Source organism: Akebia trifoliata, chromosome 8 (genome assembly GCF_017979445.1).
Source record: "Akebia trifoliata isolate Shusen 1 chromosome 8, ASM1797944v1, whole genome shotgun sequence".
In the NCBI taxonomy this organism is placed as follows: Eukaryota; Viridiplantae; Streptophyta; class Magnoliopsida; order Ranunculales; family Lardizabalaceae; genus Akebia; species Akebia trifoliata.
Genome location: NC_141382.1, coordinates 40,559,008 through 40,581,554, shown reverse-complemented (window position 1 = coordinate 40,581,554; position 22,547 = coordinate 40,559,008). Strand labels below are relative to the sequence as shown.

At 36.1% G+C, this 22,547-nt stretch overlaps 1 protein-coding gene and 2 non-coding genes across 4 annotated transcripts; all 3 read left to right on the top strand.

Moving 5' to 3' along the window:
• The first annotated feature begins 3,719 nt into the window (after window positions 1-3,719).
• Window positions 3,720-12,636, top strand: LOC147396827 (Cation efflux family protein). Of its 2 annotated transcripts, none has more exons than XM_086452030.1 (7): window positions 3,720-3,945; window positions 9,570-9,742; window positions 10,261-10,459; window positions 11,330-11,358; window positions 11,457-11,607; window positions 11,905-12,038; window positions 12,330-12,636. In XM_086452030.1, the coding sequence occupies exons 1-7, from the start codon at window positions 3,792-3,794 to the stop codon at window positions 12,501-12,503; spliced, it is 1,014 nt and encodes a 337-aa protein (XP_086308156.1). In that variant the 5' UTR covers window positions 3,720-3,791; the 3' UTR covers window positions 12,504-12,636. The 2 variants fall into 2 exon arrangements, with proteins under 2 accessions (XP_086308156.1, XP_086308155.1); XM_086452029.1 differs by having other exon boundaries at window positions 3,722-3,945; window positions 11,180-11,358.
• A 9,409-nt stretch (window positions 12,637-22,045) lies between these two features.
• On the top strand, window positions 22,046-22,135 carry LOC147396826 (small nucleolar RNA snoR117). The gene has a single exon (XR_015181261.1). It is a non-coding gene; the product is annotated as a small nucleolar RNA snoR117 (small nucleolar RNA).
• Window positions 22,136-22,214: 79 nt separating this feature from the next.
• Window positions 22,215-22,303, top strand: LOC147396825 (small nucleolar RNA snoR116). Its single transcript, XR_015181258.1, has one exon. It is a non-coding gene; the product is annotated as a small nucleolar RNA snoR116 (small nucleolar RNA).
• Window positions 22,304-22,547: the final 244 nt, after the last annotated feature.

Below are 22,547 nucleotides of genomic sequence, written 5' to 3'. Positions count from 1 at the left end.
TTGACCAAAACTCACTAATTTCGTTTGGTACTCGAGTCATGTTAAATTTAAGAATATACTTTAATTAAGTGAAAGAGTCCTTTAGAATATTTTGATATAAAATGATATTATGTTCTCTTTACATTTTGGTGACAAGTATAAGAAGTTCAATGTGTAATCACACTCCCTCTAGCAATTAATTAAGATGAAGCCATGCATATGACACACTTATGAACAGGGGTGGACTTAGGATTTTCTTTTAGTGAGGACAAACTTATAGTTAATTGGAGGAGGAGGGGGCAAAAATTGGAGGGAGTGGGGATAACAGGGTCAAAAGGGACATATCAATACTTCGAAATATAAGGGTACCTCGAATTTAAGCATAAATTGAAGAGCATTTAACATGCCAAAAAAAAAATTGAGTGGGGCCAGTTACCCCAATGTCTCCGTACAAGCTCCGCACCTACTTATGAACCCATGTCGGTAATTTAAGTAAACCCATGTACATGGGCCCATTTGTTGACTAAATGTGGACCCACCATTTGGTGGACTGCACCACAGAAAATAAAAACAGTTGCCAATAAATCCAAGATTCCTGACATGTTCCTTTATTATTTATATTATATTATTGATGGACAAAGTAACAAAATTAGAGAGGTCAACATGCAAAAGAGTTCCAAATGGTCTTTTTTTTTTTTTGGGGTGGGGTGGAGGAGCAATTGAAGACAAATCCACTACTCCATAAGTTTTTTTTAAGTAACGTTGGATTCATCAACTAATGAGCAAGTCAACGATGAAAACATTGGAAACAATGACAAAGAAATATCAATCTGGCTGATTTGTGGGCCAAACAAACATTCATGTTTCAATGGGATCCCAAAAAACCATCCTTAATTAATTTGGCTATTGGCTAAGGTCAAGTTAATTTTTATGTTTTACAAAAATATGAAACTCATTCTGATAAAGTTTAAGGGTCCAACTCAAAATCAATATTGGTAATGAGTGGAGAGGTCAAGAAGGTTATAAGGAGAAAGACAAAGCAATTTATGTGTGGGACTAAATTCAACATATCCCCACATGTGTAGGTCGTACTGGGTCAAAATACGTGGAGATATGAATTAGATGACGTGGAAGAGAGAAAAATCCATTCTAATACCATGATAAAGTTTAAGGGTCCAACTCAAAATCAATTGGCAATGAGTAGAGAAGCTCAAAAGCTTATAAGGAGAGAGACAAGACAATTTGTGTTTGATTGAGACTAAACTCAACACATTCATCTTTCAAAAGTCTTTTAATCAATGCGACTTTTCACAAAATAAGAGTCTAATATCCATTATAGTAGAAAAATGGTCAGACATGAAAGTGAACTTATGTTATTTTATGATGTGTTTTAATTACAAAATATTACGTCTAACTATATAGTTATATATAATATAGATACATGCAATATAGTAGACTTGCATCAAGTCTTAAACTTGAATCTGATTTCAAAACCTTGCTCCAAACACAGTCTATTAAACTTTCAGATCGAAGCAAGCTTGATTATCACTTGTTCCACGAAAGGTTAGTTGAATAATGATATTATACATGTTATCATTGTTCTTCACTGACCTTTATATATATAAGAATAAGAATTTTGTTAGCCTAACTAAGTAATGGTATATATGTTTCTAATATAGTACATTAGGCACCCGACAATATATATCATCTAGCCATCATAGTACATTGTGAACCCAATGGAATATCATAAATTTATATTAATTTCATAGAGTGGTTATAATACGACTCCCCCACATGGCATACTCAATCGACACCCCTGACATGAGGTGTGTCAGAACCATAAATTTCATTTCATCGGGATACTCATGTGTAGTTGTGTATCCCGATGAAAGGAAATCTATGGTTCTACCACACTGCACGTCAGGGTAGTCGATTGAGTATGCCACGTGGGGGAGTTAGATTATCACGACTCAATTTGACATCATGGAGTTTTATTATAAGACACCGATTAATAAAAATTTATATATAAAATTTAACATAAAGATATAGCCTACCTTTTAATCGTTCCTCAATCACTCTGTCACCCATAAGTAGATCCTTTTGAGCTCAGAATTCTTCTCATTTGAGTTCAAACCCAAATTAAAGAGCTTATTATTTGGAGTGGAAGAAATGAAGGGTTATCCACCCTTTGTAAATCATTTTAATTTCATATTTTGTATCTAATAAAAATATAATATATTATCTAATAAACTTTAAAAGAGATTCTAGTGGCACACCAGCTTTTCATACAACATTCCATTTATTGTAGTGGAATTAAATATGGAAATTTAATATTATTTGGAATGCCATAAAAAATAATGTTGGTGTATATTTAAGAGTGCTGCTATATCCACACCAACTTGTACTAATGCCACATCAATTCCTATGTAAATCGCCAAAGAATTGCACACAGTAGGTGTGGCGTTAGCAAAGTTGGCCTGGCAATAGTAACTCTCTTATTTAACTACCGTGAAATGTTTCAACCACCACGTTCCATTCAGAGGGCAGCGTTCCATTCAGAGAGCAGCGGAGCAAGTGTCGTTTTCTCCAGATTCCGGATTTGGACGAAGAAAGAAACTTTAAAGCTTTACACCCTCATCAAAAATTTTGGAGAAACCCTCTGCTTTACCTGCCACGTGGTCTATTAATTTTAATCGATGACCTACCCCTCTACATTTTGGTAAATATTTGAGAAAACTCCCTATACTTTCAAATTGATAGGATGCCCTAGACCTCAATCTTCTCTTATAGCTCAATATACATACAAAATCATGATCGGGTAAGGTATTCCATCCTTGAGAATAGAACCAGTGTTTATATGGCACATTGTGGTTAGAGGTTAAAACACATTAGACTCTCCAACCAAGTCAATTTTTTAATTGAAGATGAGATGCATTTAATCTTAAACCAACACATGCCACGTAGACACTGAATGTTACTTATAAAACATGACACTGGTTTTAAATGACTTTCATGCCCCTATCATCATCATGAATAGGGTGTCAATGGGTCAAGATTGGTTTTTAAAGTAATAAAAAATGAAATTGTTAAATTTTATTGATTTTGATTTCTACTGATTTTTATTTCGATTCTTAAATTAATATAATCGGAACTGTTAGAAAGTTTCTCCTTAAAGTTCCAATCAATTTTAAAATAAATTCCAATAAAGATTCATAATTGGGATTTTTTTTTATTTCAATTAAATGGTATCCATTGAAATCCCTAATCATGACTGATTTAGGGTAGAAAGGTTTCGAGGTCCTTTTTGTGTTAGTCTATAAGAGAAGATCGGGTCAAGGGACATACCATCAATTTTAAAACATAGAGTGTCTGAAATATTCAATATGAGGAAACACGTGGCATGAAAAGGAGACGGTTTCATCAACTCCTTGAAGATGGCATCCGCTTTAAATCTGTGAGTGTATATAAAGACCGAGGTCTTTGCTGTCAACTGACACATCATTATAGTAAGGAAACTGAACGGTAAAACATTAATTTATTACTAATGCTGGAGTGACGCACTGAGGACACAGGGGTGACACAAATGACTGGTGGTGCATATATAACCGTAGATTCTTTTTATACGTATCTCGCGGAAAATAATCTACGGTTATGTGCGTGCCATCACATCATTGTGTCACCCCTTTTCATCCCAGCAAGGCTCTTCATTTATTTATTTCCACTAAAATTCAGTGCAGAGGACCCCTTACATGCATTAATATCGCTCTTCTACCCCTCAGAGTGAGTGAGAGAGAGAGTGAGCGAGAGAGAGAATGGAGGTGAAAACGCCATTACTGAGTTGCCATGATTCGGTGAACAACCTTAGAAGCGATTTTGTATCCAAATTGCCTCACAAAGTAAAATCTGGAGTTGATCCTGAGAATCCTTTTCACATCGATCTCTCTAAAACCAGCGGTTTGATCCGAGGTAATCTCCTCTGACCAAGTTCCTAATACTTCTCTCTTTCTAATAATAAAAAAAGTTTTTTTTTTTTTTTTTCTTAATTTGGTGATAAAATTTTTCAAATATTTATATATGATTTGAAGAATTCTTTGATCTTTGATGCCACTTTTGTAAATTTGTGGGAATTTAATATTATATTAAAAAAAAAAGGAGAGCTGATTATGCATGTACAAGAAAGGTCAATAATATCACAAAAGATTGAATAATTTTTAGATGATCTGAAAGACACGAGAGAGACGATGAAAATGACGTGGAAGAAGGAAGTAATAAAATATGTGAAGAACATGTCTTGTGTGAAGATTTAGGCTCAAGATATAGTTGAATGATGAAATAAGATTCATGTTCTGAAAATTATATTTGGTATAAGGTAGAGATGATAATTTGTCATGTGTACATCCAGATCACTAGATCTAGCTAGTTAAGTATACTGTGAAACAAATAAAAACATAAGATTTATGTGATTTTGCAAGATTGCCTATGTCCGCTGAGATCCATTCACTATTTTGGAAAAAATCAGGGGAGACCTAGACAGTTTCACTTGTGGGGCCAAAGTTTTTATTGGTGTTCTTAATTTATGTTTTCTTGCTATTTTTATTTTCAATTAGACAGAGATGGAAGTTTTAGGGTATTTTAGAAACACCCCTTGTAAAATTGGTGATACTATAAGTCAAGGTTGTTTTTTCTTTATTATTTAACAGTGAAATTTTGAAATTTTATAAATTTCAAGTTAATATTTAGGTATTTAAAAAAAAAAAAGTCAAAATTCCACCGTTAAATCATCAAGAAAACGCAACGTTGACTTACGATCAAGGGGATAAGCCTAATCTTGCAATTAGCAAGATGGTAAACATAATATTACCAATTTTACATGGGGTTGGTTCTAAAATACCCAAACCTTTTGTAGACACCCTATTTTGTTTAGATTGAGCCCATGAGCTCAAGAAATCATATGGAAAAGGACTTGTCCGAAGATTTCACACAAAAGGGTTCAAAGACTCATTAGAAAGAGTATTAAAGCCCACATGCCTGTCCAATTGACCCAAAAACACTTTGTACATACCTCCCATATAGATAGGCCAAAATTTGACATATTCTCACCTTAGGCACGAACATACTTAAATTTTACCTATCCACAACTCACTTATGGACAATGCAAAATTTATATCTCCTTACTTCACGTACGGATAATAAAGAATTATTGTAGAGACCATTTCATTTTCACCCCACTAATCTTTCTTTCTCTTGGACCACAAGATTTTTTTCCTCTATAACCCTATAACCCCGCCTAATACTTTATCCTTGTTTTCTAGGTAATTTTGCAAAGTCTTTATGTTTGACTCTTTTCCAATTTACTTTTCACCCCAAACCCCTCTTGTTTTTGAGACCATGAAGTCATTTACCTTTTGACCCTACTTTAGCCTTTCTTAGCACTTTATCCTTGGTTCCAAGGTGATTTTTCCAAGTCTTTCATGCTTGACTCTTGTCCATTCTACTTTTCACCCCACTAATCCCTCTTGTTTTTTAGACCACAAGCTTTTTTACCTTATGACCTTATTTTATTCTTACTCAACACTCTACACATTGGTCTTAAGGTATTTATGTCCGTTCTCTCATCTTGGACCTTAGTCACCTTTGATCCCCGCAAGAGAGCAATTACCCCCATATCCTTATTTTGTCGAGACTTTCTTTAAGGTATTTTGTAATTTAAAATATTGGGCGATTTTGGAGATAATATAATAAAAGAATATTTTTGTATTGCATTCCTACAAAAAGGGAGGGGTCTTGAGTAGGGGTGTTAATAGGTACGCAATTACCTACCGTACCTAAAATCGATTAATCGATTTTGGATCCTCTAGGAGAGACCCAATTAATTTTTGGGTTGGTAATGGGTAGTAATTTTAAAGACCCATTGAGAATCGGGTACCCATTGGGTAAATAGGTAAATAGGGTATTCTTTTTATAAAAATATTACTTAAAAGTATGTTTGTATTTATTATTTAGTAGTATAATTAATTAATAATTATGAAGAGATATTTCAAGTTTTAATTTCTTCTCAAACCAATAGCCTAGTTCTCCTGTCTCAACCCTGTCTATTTGCTAAACCTCTATCCATATTCCCTTATCTCATTCTCAAGTTTCTACTTCAAATAAGAAGATAATTGCACTAACATTCTTATAGGTTAGATTTTCTTATTTTTAATATATTTAAAGATTAAAACGCCCCATTCAAAATTCAAATAATATAAACAAATAGAAGTGTCTGGTTAATCTTATTAAGTTAGTAAGGATTTTACCCTTACTATGGCTCCTTGGTCTCATCTTGTGACATAAAAAAACATGATCCAATGATTTAGGGTTGTAGAGGACAAAATTCTACGAACTTTGAAAATAAAAAATTAAAAAAAGATAATTTCCACCGTTGAATTTTTAAAATGTTAGGTGGAAATTCGGTAGCCATCCATTCTCAAAACCTTAGATCAAGCCTAATTATTATTTATTTATTTATTTGAGTTTTTGGATGAAATTTAGAGGGTTGTGGTATTGGATTGCTATTGTGATAATTCATTTAAGCAAAATGACCCTTAGAAATTAAGTTAAATTAGTTTTTTTTCTCTTTCTATTAATAGTTACTCGCCGATGGGTATCGGGTATTTGTTGGGTCGGTTTTGGTTCCAAGGATCTCATACCTGGAATCGAAATCAATCGGAACCAAAACCAATGTTCAAGTTTGGGTCTAATTCTGGGTATACATGGAACCGACCCATTGACAGCCCTAATCTTGAGTTCAACCCCCTCGTTAGCCACCTATAGGGATTTATCTTTGCTTACCTAGTACATATATGTGATTTGTAGGATATTGCATATACCCAGGAGATTTGTGCAAGATATGGGGCTCTAAGAGGTTAATAACCTCTCCCTTGCTAGTTGGGCCTACTCATTCGGACCCTAAAACAAAAAGAATTTTTTATCCAAAACTAACCAACTTGGTTCTAGGACAAGGTTTCGTGAAAATATTTGTGCCCTCCTAATCTCGATGTTGTTCCACTCCTCACAAGGTTGCAATCTTACTTCCTCATAAAAAGTTGGAAATCTCCCTGATATAAATACTAAAATGAGTTGGCTGTGAAATTATAATCCAGCAAAAGACAAAATTGCCCCTAGGATAAAAGTTACAAAGTTGAGAAAGTTACCCCCAAACGCTAGATCCGTTTAGTCGCTCCTGATGTACGATCTATTCTACCAATATAATACCACTAACCATGGTTTAAAATCTCGTTTTCGTTTCTTACATTATATATATGGGTCAGGATCCATAGACACATAAAGTTATAACGTTTTTATCTTATATGGGTGAAAATGTTTGGAATTGGCTGATTTTTTGTGAGGATGATCTCTATGGTGAGGGGATCATCCTTGCAAAAAATCAGCCTATTCCAAAATGTCTAATCCCATCAAAAGTGATTTACAAAAAATGGACGGCCCAGAATTCTTCCACTTGTAAACATGGGGCCAGAAGTTTCAGAATGCGCTGATTTTTGGCAAGGATAATCTCCTCACCATAGAGATCATCCTCACAAAAATCAGCCCAAACCTTTTTTTTCCCATATAAGACAAAACACGTTGTAGCTTTATGTGTATACGGATCGTGCTCATATATATATATATAGGGTGGGGTTCCTACGACCCCCATTACAACTCACATTGTGACACACCGTTTGTCTTATATGGGCAAAAATGTTTGGAATGGGCTGATTTTTTGTGAGGATGATCTCTGTGATGAGGGGATCATCCTGGCAAAAAATCATCCCATTCCAAAACTTCTAACCCCATCAAAATTGATTTACAAAAATTGGACGGTCTAAAATTTTTCAACTTGTAAACATGGGGCTAGAAGTTTCATAATGAGCTGATTTTTGGCAAGGATGATCTCCTCACCATAGAGATCATCCTCACAAAAAATCAGCCCATTCCAAACATTTTTGCCCATATAAGACAAAACGGTGTGTCGCAATGTGAGTCGTAATGGGGGTCTACGGAACCCGACCCATATATATGGGTCTCATTCAGCACCAAACATCTTGGCCAACATTTTAGCCAACCATTTTTGTCCTACATGGGTTAGAAGTTTTGGAATGGGCTGATTTTTGGCGAGGATGATCTCCTCACCGTCCTCACCAAAAATCAGCCCATTCCAAAACTTCTAGCTCCATGTTTACAAGTTGAAAAACCGTAGAGATCATCCTCACCAAAAATCAGCCCATTCCAAAACTTCTAACCCATGTCTTGAAAAATGTTTTGCCAAAATGTTTGGTGATGAACATTTCCCTATATATATAGAGAGAGAGAGAGAGAGAGAGAGAGAGTACCTAGGTGAGGTTGCCGATACGCCAGAATTACATTGTCAGATTGATTGTTCGAACCTCAAAGTAACTTCTTCATTTATTTTTTTTCTCTCTTTTCTGAAAAAAAACACAAAGGTTGTAGCTGTTTTCAATTCATGGATAACATGCCCATATTTTCGTAACTATTTGAGGAACCTCGTGTTTTTAAACTGATGATATTCCCTCGACCATAGTCTTCTGTGAAAACTTCTTTTAAAATGTTAATTCATTGTTTTGATTTTGTCACGAAACACTGAATCGAAACGAGATTTTAGACCATGCCACTAACAAGGTAGAAAGACAACATGTTGTTTATAGTACATTCAGAGCTGAAAGTTCACAGTACAAATAGAGAGATCATGTTACTTCATGTGCATATTGGCCTTGAGAAGAAGAAAAAAAGTGGATAATTTTCTTAAGAATTATTATTTTTTGTTACCTGTAGTAATTTTAGAGGTTGAATTGAGACACTTCATTGGATTAATGTGCAACAATTTCCATAACATGCGACCATTGATAGAAAGTTTTACGCAAAAATTTTGGCTCAAGTTAATGCTTTGTAGTTATCTAAGAATACTTTTGGTATTTGTGCCTCAATCATCTCTTGTATTGTATGTGCCATTTGCCCTACTGAACCACTACGATAACAATCTCTTTAATATCATATACATTTTCTCAAAAATCATCATCAAAGGTCATTTACAAAATTTTATCCTTCTTAGTTTTTTTTACTCATCCATCTGAACATTCTTATTCTTGCTATGCAATGCAAACATAAGTAGATTAGTAGGAGCAAAGACTAAGAAACATCGGATGATTTTGTAATAGATGTGCAAATTTTTGTTAGGACATGTACATGTTCCAAAACAACCGGAAAAAAAAAAAACCAAAAGTTCGTTGGTAGGTGTTGAAGTTGGAAAAAACCCTAAAAGTTTTGTGTGATTGTCATATTCCATGCAATGTAAGTCTCTCTTCTATAAAGTTTCGACTCTTTGTTGTTGCATTGAGAACAACTACATACAGATTATTGCTAGTAAGTATTTAAAATCAAGCCATGCTACATTTTCTAGATTGCTATTAATCTTGTATATAAGGTTAAAGATTATGCATATAAATGTGTTTCAATTCCTATTCAAATATATTCAAGACTTTTCACTCAACATTCCATCTCTACTCTCAATCCAAATGCTTTACTTTCCTTTTTAGGGGAAAAGGAATACTATGAAAGACAATTTGCTACACTAAAATCCTTTGAGGAGGTTGTCTCTCTAGAAACATTCAATGGGGTAGATGAGGAACAAGACCATGTAGAACAAGCCCAACATGAGCGAGCAATGAAGATATCTAATTATGCAAATATGTTTTTGCTTGCATTTAAGGTAACTCACTGCCCCTTTTCCACGTTGTACTAGGATTTTAAGGTACAATCCCAAAAAGCTTTTAATATCCCTAGCTTAAAAAAAATTGAATATATTTGTGCAATTAATTGTTTTTTGCATTTTTCCCTCAAAATTTTACATCTATTATGAAGTGCAGATCATCATCAAAGCTTTATCCCAAAAATTTGGGGTCAACTAGATGAATATTGTTCCTCCATTCGTTTATGTCTAAAGCCATTTCTTATGTTACTTCAAGTGTGTTCATATACACCCTCACCACCTCAATTCACATTTTTTTTTGGTTCTGTTGAACCTTTAAGTTGCTCTTTGCTTCTAATTGGCTTTGCTATCAGTCTTCATTTCATATAGCAGAACCATCTCAATCAACTTTACCTTGGTTTATCGTCTATTTTGCTTACTCCTACATTAACCAATGCATCATTTTTTAATCTTATATTTTTTAGTTTTTTTTTTTTTCTTTTTTCGTATCTATTGTTATTTATCTTACGGAAGTGCAGATCTATGCTACAATAAGGAGTGGATCCTTAGCTATCGCTGCTTCAACACTAGACTCTTTATTAGATCTCATGGCTGGTGGTATTCTTTGGTTTACACACTTGTCAATGAAAAACATAAATATCTACAAATATCCTATTGGAAAATTGCGGGTGCAACCAGTTGGCATTATCGTCTTTGCTGCTGTCATGGCTACTCTCGGTACGTATTTGTTCCCTAACCCACTCTCGATGTGTTGCCAGTTGGCAGTGCTCGATTTTAGAATATACATTATACTTCAATTTTAAGATTTAATAGAAATACAATCTTACATTTGAAAGGTGGATTTTTGTTCAACTCAATTTCCTATTTCAATTGTTTGTGTGATTCATAATTGTATTGATTAGAGTTGTCAAGTGTGAATGAGAAGAGCAAATGTGCTATGTTTTGAAACCTTTTCTTCCACGAAAAGTAGGATTCGTGGAATAAACATTATATTAAAAATAATTTAATAAAAATTATAATTATATCTTAATACAGATCATAATAGATTGTGAACATAATTAAATTTTTTTATAATTATTTTAAAATTTTGAATAGATAATCTGACTTATGGTTAAAATTTTCTTTATATTAGAGATCCCTTAAAATGACATTGTAGTCTCCTACTCTTATGTTCCAGCACAATGTGAAAAAGCCCAAATTTGACGGACAAAGGGGTCGAATTGGCGTCGAATTTTTCATTGTCAAACTCTTTTTTTTCGACGGGCTGAAACTGTCAAATTAATGAAGGATGAGAGAAATTCGACAGCTCTAAGCCGTCAAATCTGGGAATATCTAGAATTTCGACGGTTCTAGACCGTCAAAATTCAGTTTCTAAAATTCTTGGGCCTTGGCCTGTCAATTTTTTCTGTCGAATTTTCCTGTTTTCACGTAGTGCAGGCTTTCAAGTACTGATCAAAGCTGTAGAACAACTGATCAAAGATGAACCTTCTGATAAGATGAGCTCAGAACAATTGGTGTGGTTGTATGTGATTATGTTATCTGCTACTGTAATTAAACTTATTCTCTGGTTGTACTGCAAAAGTTCAGGAAACGATATTGTCCGCGCCTATGCAAAGGTTTCCCTTACATGTCTATCTATATTTGGGCTCATGTTTTTCTTTCTTTCTTTCTTTAGCCATAAAATTAACTACTTTGTTCAATTTTGTTTGTTTAGGATCACTATTTTGATGTAGTTACGAATGTAGTAGGATTAGTTGCTGCTGTTCTTGGAGATAAATTCTATTGGTGGATCGACCCTATCGGTGCCATAATTCTTGCAGTCTACACGATTTCGAATTGGTCTGGGACCGTTTTAGAAAATGCAGGTAATTTTTTTTTTCCACCTATTTGTTCTATACTTCCAAAAGGTTGAAAATAAAAAGAACGAAGAACGTTGAACTTGATAATTCTATTAATTTCAAAATACTCTTATAGTGCAACATTTCTCCAAAATTTTCATTTGTGTGAGATTTGTTATAGTGACAATCCTTGGAATAGCCCAGGTTTCTTCCAGGGTTCATTATTTTAAGGACCATATTGTTCGTTATTTTAACTGTTTTTCATCGTCCTTATGACCCATAACTTTTATTAATTTACGTTTTGATGTTTTTTTTAAAATGCAGTTTCACTGGTGGGACAATCGGCACCTACTGAAGTCTTGCAGAAATTGACGTACCTTGTTATAAGGCACCACCCTCAAATCAAGCGTGTTGACACGGTCCGAGCGTACACCTTTGGAGTTCTTTATTTTGTAGAGGTAAGTTAGTTGGGAGATTCTTACTCATATATATATAGGTACTAATGATAAATTGACTCTCTAAACTTGACTCTCTTTTTACGCTCTCTGACATGGCACGTGAACATAACCATAGATCTTTTTCCTTGTGTATCCCAAAGAAAAACATCTATGGTTCTGTGAACTGCCAGGTCAGAGAGCATACAAAGAGCGTCAGTTTATCATGACTCTATAGGTAAGTTAAGTTAATTTAGAAGAGTGACAAAATCACCAATATATGGTTTCAGTGAACTCATTTAGTTAGTGAAACAGGTTGACATTGAATTGCCAGAAGATTTGCCATTGAAAGAAGCTCATGCTATCGGCGAATCTTTACAAATAAGGATCGAAGAACTCCCAGAAGTGGAACGGGCATTCGTTCATCTTGATTTTGAGTGTGATCATAAGCCCGAGCACTCTATTCTTAGTAGGTTACCCAATAGTTAGCCATGATATTGAAACTTACTCAAATTAACCTACTTTAAGTCATCGACATTTTTTTTTCTTTAACGATGGTAGCATAATGGTGTTTACAAGATCAGGTTTGGATCAAATTTACCAGGTTTGTCTGTCCCTTTAATTCAACTCGGGTGAACGTTCCAACTTACTAGGTTAAATTATGTGTGTGTTGATACTACCACCTAGGTTCAAAATTAGCCTTCACCTACTAATTATTGATCGATCAATAATCTCATATTTCCTAGCCAAAAAAAAAAAAAGTTACCAAATTCATCCTTGTTATTCCAAACCACGAATCAATATGCCATATTTTTTTAAAAATTATCGGTACGCGTGTTTTTAATGAATTTAGTAACTTGGTGATGGCGGGATTTGAACCCTAAGTCTTTGGTATCATCACCCAAAGACTTTACCAACTAATGAATTACATACCAGGGGATTTGTAAGGAAGGATATTGCATTCAACACTATACTGATGTGGTAGTGCAAAGAAAATATGAGATTTTTTACTTGTATCTTGAGGAAATAAATCTATGGATATCTCTGTATTGCCACGTCAACACAGTGTTGAATGTCCAATTACGTTAGTATAGACCGACTCATTTTTGAATCCAGTCGTTGTGATTCACTGAAATTTTAATTGGATTTGGCTAAGGAAAATCCTGACCTGACTTCATTGGACACTGCTTTCAACACTTTATTGACATGGCAGTGCAAAGAGAACTGTAAATTTTTTTTACTTGTATCTCGATGAAAGAGATCTATGGTCATCTATGCATTGCCACGTCAGCACAATGTTGAACGTGGTGTCCAACAAAGTCAGTCTAACACAAGAGAAATGGAGAAAAGAGAAAATAAATGAGCGACCATGGCCATGAGCGACGAGTGACCAACTCCAGCTAACCATCTTCTCCGGCGACTCTAGCAAAGTCCTTTCTTTTTCTCTCTCTCTCTCTCCTCTAAGCTTTAAGCCAAAAACCCTTGTTTTTCTCCCCTTAATCCATCATCTTCATCCGCAGCCCTTAAACCCTTGACGTTTTTTCCCTAAGTCCCAACCCAAGATAGAAACCCTTGATTTTGATCCCCAAATCCCTTTTAAAGATAGGAAACACTTTGACTTGCTCTCAAAACCCTTTATTTTGCTTTCCTTAAGCATTTTTCAACTTAATCTGACATCTTCAACCTCAATCCAAAACCATAGTGTCTTCTCTTCAATTATATCCAGTTGGTGTCAAAGGCTCAAGGGATTCTAGAACCACTTCTAAGCATTTTTCCTGGGCCCTACTCAGATTCCACATCTACCAAACCTATTGCAATTATTGTAAAGGTAAACATGGAAGGTCCTACACCTATGGGACCCATGGAGGCGCACAACATCTCTCACGAGGGTAACTTTAAGCCTAATGACAAGAGAAGAGAAAAAACAGGCTCTGCTGGCAACTCCATTAACAATAGTTTTTTAAGCAAAAAGCTTCCAGATCCCAAAGAGGGAACCAATGCTGTTAGGAAAACCACCAGAAGAGACACTCACATGCCTTGGGCCAAGCTGTTCAGCTCCAATGCTTCAGGTAAAAGCTTAACCAAAATGCAATTCTTTGAGCCTTCTAAGGAAGGCAAGGAGGTGATCATTGATTGTCCTAAAGATGTCTTGGAAGAAGGCATTTCCAAGTGGGAGAACTGCCTTATGGGGCATTTCTTCAATGCCAAGCTCCCCTACCACCTAGTGAAGTACGCTATTAGCTCGATTTGGAAAGTAAAAAGGGCCCTAGAAATTTTCTCAGATGACAACAGATTATAATTTTCAAGTTTGGGGAATAAGAAGATCTGCTGTGAGTAGTTGATGGAGGTCCTTGGTTTGTGGGAGGGAAACTAATGGTAGTTAAACGACGGAATCCTTTTGTGGAATTAGAGAAAAGGGAAGCTACTGTTGTCCCAATTTGGATTAAGCTTTTCAATCTTCCCAAGCACTTCTGAGCCAAGGGCTTAGGATATGTTGAGAGTGGAATGGGCAAGTCCCTTTACATTGATAATGCTACGAATGAAGGCAATAAATTGTCCTTTGCTAAGGTGTGTGTAGAGGTTAAGGTTGACTCTGAGCTGCCTAGAATTCTCGAAGTTAGGATCCACAAGGATGTGAGAGTAGATGTAAGGGTAGAGTATGATTGGTACCCCTCCAGGTGCAGCACATGTGCAACGTTCGGACAGTTAGAGAACAAATGCCCAATCCTAGGGACAACCAAGAGGGCTGATGGTGAGGGTGTTGTTGCTACTATGGATCATCATTTGGGCAAGGCTATTGCTCAGGCCTTTAATTTAGTCGAGAAATCGGCTATTACATAGATGACTATTAGGAACCAGAAGAGTCACTCTAAACCTAACCCAGGCATCTTTATCTCAGAGGTTAATACCCACACTGCATGATCAGCCCCAACGGGTGGTTTCGAATCTAATGAGGAGAAAAATAAAGATGAAGTCATGGAGTGGATAAATGGTGCATGGGGGGAATGCTCCATTCCACCAGCCCCTAGTGTTGATGTTTTAGATGCCTAGGAATCCCCCAACTCTACTCTTTCCAAGGCCTCTCTGCAGGGGGCTCGGCAAAAGGTGAAGGGAGCTTAGGCCCTCCCAGGAAGAAGAAGAACAAGAATAACCCCAATGCCAACAAGTTTCAGGCTCAAGTTGATGCCAATTTTGGAGGCGAGATAGATAATGCCTGACCTCCTGAACTGTCTAGAAGCTATGGGGACAAGGGGAAATCTAACCACTCCACTTCGAATATCGCCACAAGCAAATCATCTCCTTGCCACATGCTAGATGCCATCTTTGTTGGACATGAGAGGATTGCAGGTGATGCTAACAATAATCCTCTTGTTGGAAATAATTTAGGGAGTGTTTGTGGGGGAAGGGGGGATACCTTACCTGGTTCCTAATGATCCTACCATCTTAGAATGTAAGGGGTATCAATGACCCTGCAAAACATAATGTGGTTAAAACCCTCATTAGGGATAACAAGTTTGCCATCATTGGCCTTATTAAAACCAAAGTCAACATCTGAGAGGGTTATGAGGAGGATCTGCCCCTCTTGGTATAGGATCGATAACTATGATAAGACATTGAATGGTAGGATTTGGATTTGTTGGGACTCAACCATTGTCAATATTCTTTTAGGGAGCAAGTCTGATAAGAGGATCCATGTCCTTGTCAACTCTTTGGGCAGCAAAGAGTTCTTCTTGTTTGTTATCTATGGAGATAATAAAAGGATTGAGAGGAGAAGGCTTTGTAAGGAAATCTATACTACTTCTCAACTTATGCAAATGCCATAGATTCTCATGGGTGACTTCAACTGTGTTTTAATCCAATCGGAAAAGGTGGGAGGGAAGTTAATTAACTTGGCATCTTCGACTGAGTTTGCTGAATGCCTCAATTATAATTGCAACATGGACATCAAATCCTTTGGAGTTAAGTTAACTTTGAACAATAAGCAAGAATCTGGGAGGATTAGGTCTAAGCTTGATAGGATTTTGGTCAATGCAGATTGGGTAGATCAACTCAATGAGTTTGATGATATGTTTTTCCTTGGTGGTCTCTCTAACTATATCCCTTGCCTTGTGAATACTTCCAAGCTTATGGTTAGGAGCAAGAAGCCTTTCAGGTTCTTCAACTACTGGACTGAAGACGAAGATTTCCTCAAAGTAGTCAAAGAAGCTTGGGATACGAGAGTCCTGGGGAATCATCTTTATAGGTTCATTATCAAGCTTAAAATAGTCATCGGTCATTTGAAAGCTTGGAGCAAAAGTGAAGGTAGACATAAGGATCAGAGAGAAGCCCGGAGCAGGTTATCCGTAGTGCAGGTTACCAATCCTCTTATGGCCATTCCTGTCCAAGAAGAGAGAAGACTTTCGAGAGCCTATGTACATGTTCTTAGGGTCCATGAATCTGAGTTGCAGTAGAAATCTAAAGTTAACTAGTTAAAGCTTGGTGACTACAATAGTGCCTTCTTCCATCAATCTGATAAAGTTATGAGAGCCAGGAATATAATCTCTACTATTGTTGACAGGGATGACAATCTTATTACTAAGGATGATGAGTTTGAAGTGGAAGTTGTCAACCACTTTAAATCATTCATCGGAGCTACAAATTCGATTATCAGCCATGCTCTTAGAGAGAACCTAGCTTTCCCAAATTATCTCCACCAAATTGACTGAGACTTTCTAGCAGTTGAGGTTCAAGACACAGAGATTCATAGGGTCCTCTTCAACATGGATGGCTTCAAGGCTCTTGGCCTCGATGGATTTAATACTTGCTTTTACAAAAATCTTGGGACATCAATAAACTCGACATGCTTAAGGCGATCAAAAGTATCTTTAGGAGTAGGAAGATGCTTAAGGAGACTAATGCGACTTCCATATCCTTAATTCCTAAAATTAATTAGCCTAAACTATATTCCGATTATAGACTTATTTCTTGTTGTAATGTCTTGTATAAAATTATTTCTAAAGTGCTAACAAACAGGATCAGTCAAGTGACTCACAAGCTTGTAGGGTTGAACCAATCTACTTTCATCAAAGGCCCGAACATCACAGATAACATCCTTCTAGCTCATGAGCTTATTTGTAACTACTACAGGCAGAAGACTAAGTTTAGAGGAGCAGTCAAAGTAGATATAAAGAAGGCTTATGATACTATTGACTAGGAAGCCGTTAGAGCCACTCTTAAAGCCTACCACTTCCATGTTCTTTTTATTGACCGGGTGATGAAATGTACCTCGAGTATCTCCTACACTATCTCTTTAAATGGCTCTTTCACAGGGTGGTTTGAAGGTAAAAGAGGCTTGAGGCAAGGGGACCCCCTATCTCCTTACCTATTTGTGCTAGTTATGGAAATTTTAAACCATCTGTTCCAGAAGAGGGTCAAAGATAAATAGTTCGCGTACCATCCTAGATGCAAGAAGCTTGAGATCACCCATATCTATTTTGCTGATGATCTCCTCATCTTCTTTAAGGGCAACATGAATAGTGTCGAGGCTATCCATTCCACTCTTATTGAATTCAGTGGCATTATTGGTCTTGAGATCGATATTGACAAGAGTGCCTTGTTCTTCGAAGGAGACCACAAAAATTTGGCCACTGATGTAGCAAGAGTTCTTAAGGTCAGGAAAAGGTCCCTCCCTGTTAGATATCTAGGGCTCCCTTTGCTCTCTTCTAGACTGACCCTTAGAGATTGCCAGCCTTTGATTGAGAAGCTATCCATGAGAGTTAAGTCTTGGAAAGGTAGTTCTTCTCTTATGCAGGTAGGTTGGAGCTTGTCAGATCTATCATTCTCAGCATCAAAGTCAATTGGTGCAATTGCTTCATCCTCTCTGCCAAGGTCGTCAAAGAAATGGAAAAAATCTGTGCTAGGTTCCTTTGGTCTTGGCCAGATAGTCAGAGAGGTAGTAGTGTTGTGGGTTGGAGTGATGTTTGCAAACCTTTAATCGAAGGTGGGCTTGGTATTGTTAGTATTGCTACTTGGAACAAGGCAACCATTTCTCGATATGCTTGGATGATTAGTTCGAATTAGGATTCCCTTTGAAAATTCCCAAGGAGGCTTTTTGGAGTTGGAGAAAGATTCTCAAGGCTAGGGAGCCTGCCTTAAATAATATCTCATATCTTATAGGTAATGGCAGATCTACTCAACTTTGGGATGACCTTGGCATTTTGAATTCTTATTTCAGAGAGGAGCTTGCATTTTACTTTAGAGTTGGGCCAAGGGCTAAAGTCTCGTCTATTATCTGAAATGGGCAGTGGTGCATCCTAGTTTGGCACAGAAAGTCACCTCCTTGAGATATTTCAATTGGTTGATCAGGTTCCTATCTACATTGGTGAACTGGACAGGATGGTTTAGAGAGGTAATGCAAATGGGAAATTTTCCATTAGCTTAGCAGTGCAAGCTTTTTTTCTTCTTTCTGCCAAATCAAGTTGGGCTCATTTGGTTTGGAACAAAGCCAGTATTCCTAAACATAATTTCATTACTTGGCTTGCCTTGAAAGGTAGGCTCAAGACCCTAAAAAAGCTTAAGGAGTGGGGGATAAGGGATGATACTACTTGCAATCTATGTAGAGAGCATGTAGAGGACATGCTCTTTTTCGAAGGGTATTTGGGTTGACATTACGCATAAATGCCTTTTGCATAGGACCTCGAGTACTTGGGACGGAGAAATAGCTTGGGTTGCCAATAATTTCAAAGGCTATTCGGTTGTCCAAAGAATCAAATAAGTTGTTTTATGTGCTTTCATATACCATGTTTGGAGAGAAAGGTGCAATCGACTCTACCAAAACAATTGCAAGAACCCAGGCTTGGTATTCAGCAATATTTGGGAAGATATTCAAATCAGATTCGAGGATATTATCGACTTCATTATAGACTTGGACTACAACATATCTTTTATGAATGCTTGGGGGTTCCAAGCTTCCTTCTCTCATTCTAGACGAGTTTATTGTTCTTGGACAAAACCGCCAGTGAGTATGATCACCATTAACACTGATGGAGCTTTCGATACTCTAAGAGGAGGCTATGGAGCCAACATTTGTGACTTTGAGGGTAATGTGATGGCTGCATTGGCGGGTTGCGATACTCATAGATCTGTTTTACATCATGAGTTACAGTCTATCCTCGAGGGCATCCGATTTGTTGCAGCCTTTAACACCTCGAGAATCACTATTCAATCTGATTCCTTAGTGGTGGTGAACATCCTCAACGACACTTGGAGCTGCCCTTGGCATGTTCACCACTTGATCCTCTTGATTAAGAGCCTTCTCCCAAGATTCCAAGAGGCCTCCTTCACTCATATTTTTAAAGAAGCTAATAGGGTTGCTGATATGCTAGCTTCGATGAACGATAGTTTAAGCTGCATTTTTTTGGATTGTAATTTGCTCCCTAGTGCTCTTTTACCTATTCGTGTTCAGGATAAGAGGGGGATGCGTCATGTGAGGTTGTAGCTGGTTTAGGTATGCCTTAACCCAGATAATCTTTCAACAACAAAAAAAAGTCTAACACAACTCTTTGACTACTTCAATATGACATTCTGGCCAATCAACTGTGAAAAGGCCCATATACTTGTTACCCTAACTAGGCTTGAATATGGGTGGTCTTTTATTTGGTCCAATCCAGCATGACCTTTAAATGGGCCGAGTTTGGGCTGGGATCTTTAGGCCGAGTTAGGATTGAGACATTTAGCACCAGATCTGTCTCATTGAAACCCCTACGTGTTTCTTCTGGGACAGATCTAAAGGTAAAATTACATAATAGATCCTGCAGGGGGAATGTGTTTCTAAACGCACAAGTGAGTTGGGGTTGTATATTAACAACCTAATTAGTATAATATTTCCTTAACTCAAATCTTCAAGATTGACTATTTAAGATGTCGAGATTAACCATTCAAATCATCAATCTCAATAATTTGAATCATTGATCTCGATGATTCATGTTAAAAAGTCAAGATTGACGATTGTAACAAGGTTGATCCCGAGAATTGGAATGTTCATCTCGATGGCTGTGTTAGGAGCCCGATGTGTTTCAATCTTTGTCCAAAATGTGCCTTGTAGGCAACTTACCAAGGGCGGATTTTTCCGTCCCTATATAATATTAAATTCGTCCATGAGGTTTTTTATATTATTTTTAGAAAATATATAAACACATCTAAAGCACAGTTATATAATATGAACTTGTATAAATTGACATCTAATCACATCCAGTACAATTCCATAAAATGTAAATTGATACAAAAAATCAATTATTTGTAAAATTTTATTTTTAATTACGATCACTATTAATAGCATTATACAATATCTATGTTCCGAATTCGGATGGCTACCTTTTATTATTCTAAACTTGTTAAAGCATGTAATAGTAGATTAGTACAAATTAACAAAGTCAATTCCTATAGAAAGTTTAGGATCTGTTTATTACAGATTCTAGCTTCCATTAAAAGATTATATGTTTAGGAGAAACAAAAGCTTAGAGTTTGGGAAGTTGCGTTTAGGCGAATTTTGTTTGTTACAGAAACTGACGAAAAAGTCGTAGAGAGAGGTCGAATTGATTATGTTGTTTAATCGATAAGTTAAGAAGAATGAGGGGTGAAATCGTCATTTCATCCCTCATACATTCTTCAGTGTTGACTTCTCATAGTAGCTTAGGCGTGAAAGTAGTCACAACAAGACTTCTCAAAAATGCAATTCTGGGCTTCCCTCAAAAGTTGGTGAAGTAGAAGTCGTTACTAACAAACATACTTCTCCTACTTTTTCGACTCACAGTTAAAAGAACTGCAAAAAATACCGGTAACAAAAAAGCTCTTAATGTCACCAAATAGACCAACGTAATGAAGACATTCAAAGCTTAATAAACATTGTAAGTTCTGTTGACACAAGTAATGTTTTAGTTACAAAAGTCTGCAAATATTTACTAACAGAAAGATAATACTAACTACATAACGAAGCAACATAGAGAATAGAAATTACACATAAAAAATAAGAATTTATGTGGTTCGACAATGTGCCTATGACCATGGACTAGTAAACAGTGTTACTATATATAATCAAGGCAAATAGTACAAGACCTACCTACATATAAAGGTTTATGAATTTAATATTTTTGAGATGCGAAAACACTAATAGAGTGTCACGGCTCCAATTTCTATATTCACACTCTACTACACCGATTGAAACATGTGTAATGAAAAAACAACATTATACATCGATTTATTAAATTAACGATGTATAAAATAATTTTTACATGTGAAAGTTTAGCAGAAAATTTCACGGGAACTTTAGACGTCAACTTTTCCTAAAATTGACAGCTCTTTGATATGACATTGGACATCTCTTAGAAAAAGAAAAAATATAAGACATCATTTATCTTAGAATCTTGATATAATTTATATTAAAAATAGTATCTATTAATCAAGAGAAAATAGCATCGCCTTTAGTTAAAAGTGATCTCTTGTTGAATTTACATAGGCATATATGTATATTGGATTTTGTATTTAAACGATTGGGATCATTTATTTTTTTATGAGTCATTCTTCATAAGTCACTGGATCTTAACCCTATGATATTTTTTTATAAGGTTTTTATCAGATTAATTAACATGAAAAATCGGATTTTCGGATCGCGCTAATTATCCGGCTGGCAATGGATCGGACCGGATCATTGACATCCCTAACTAATTAGACCGGGGTGGGTAATTTGTTCAAAAGTCAGGGATACCTCAGTAATTTTATCTTAGAAGAATGAAAATTAGGGTTTTCTTTGTGGGAGCATACCATCCTCTATATAAACCCTTCTAAAGCGATGCATCTCTCGCTCACTCTCTCTTCTAAGACTCAACAAACCCTAATGTACACTTTCTTTCTCCCCCAAATTCTTCTCTTTCAATCTTGAATCTCTGTAGTTTTGAGTTTGATTTCTTGTTGTTTCAGTTCTGTATCATATCTTTTTTTTTGGTTGGCTTTGATCTCTTCTAAGTCGTTTTAGATCTGCAGAAACAAATAAATATGGGCTGTGATGTTAGAAATTGTTCGTACCATCTGAGATCTCTTTCAGAGACTCTATGATGTGTTTCATAATCCCAGCTCTCTGATGCCCTAATTTATTATTTTTATTTTTTATTTTTTTTAAATCTTAGTTTCCATTAGTGTATGTCTTTTTTAATAAAAGAAAATCAGAGGCAGTGATGATGTTTGATATTATACCATCAAACTATGAAAGCTTTGCTAAGCTTGTTGATGTTAAACTAATAATTATTTCTGAGCCTTTCTTTCAGAATTTTTTTTTTTTTTTTAGAATTTTAAATTTTAAATCAAAGTTTTGAATTTGTGGTTTTAGTTGAGAGAGAAAATAAGAAGGCAACAAATTAGAGTCTCTGATGCGCTTCGAATCGATAGCGTTTTCGGTGCTGTACGTTGCCGATAGAAACATGGAGCTGAGATTCTGGCATTAGCCGCTAAAGGGTGGGTAATTTGTTCAAAAGTCAGGGATACCTCAGTAATTTTATCTTA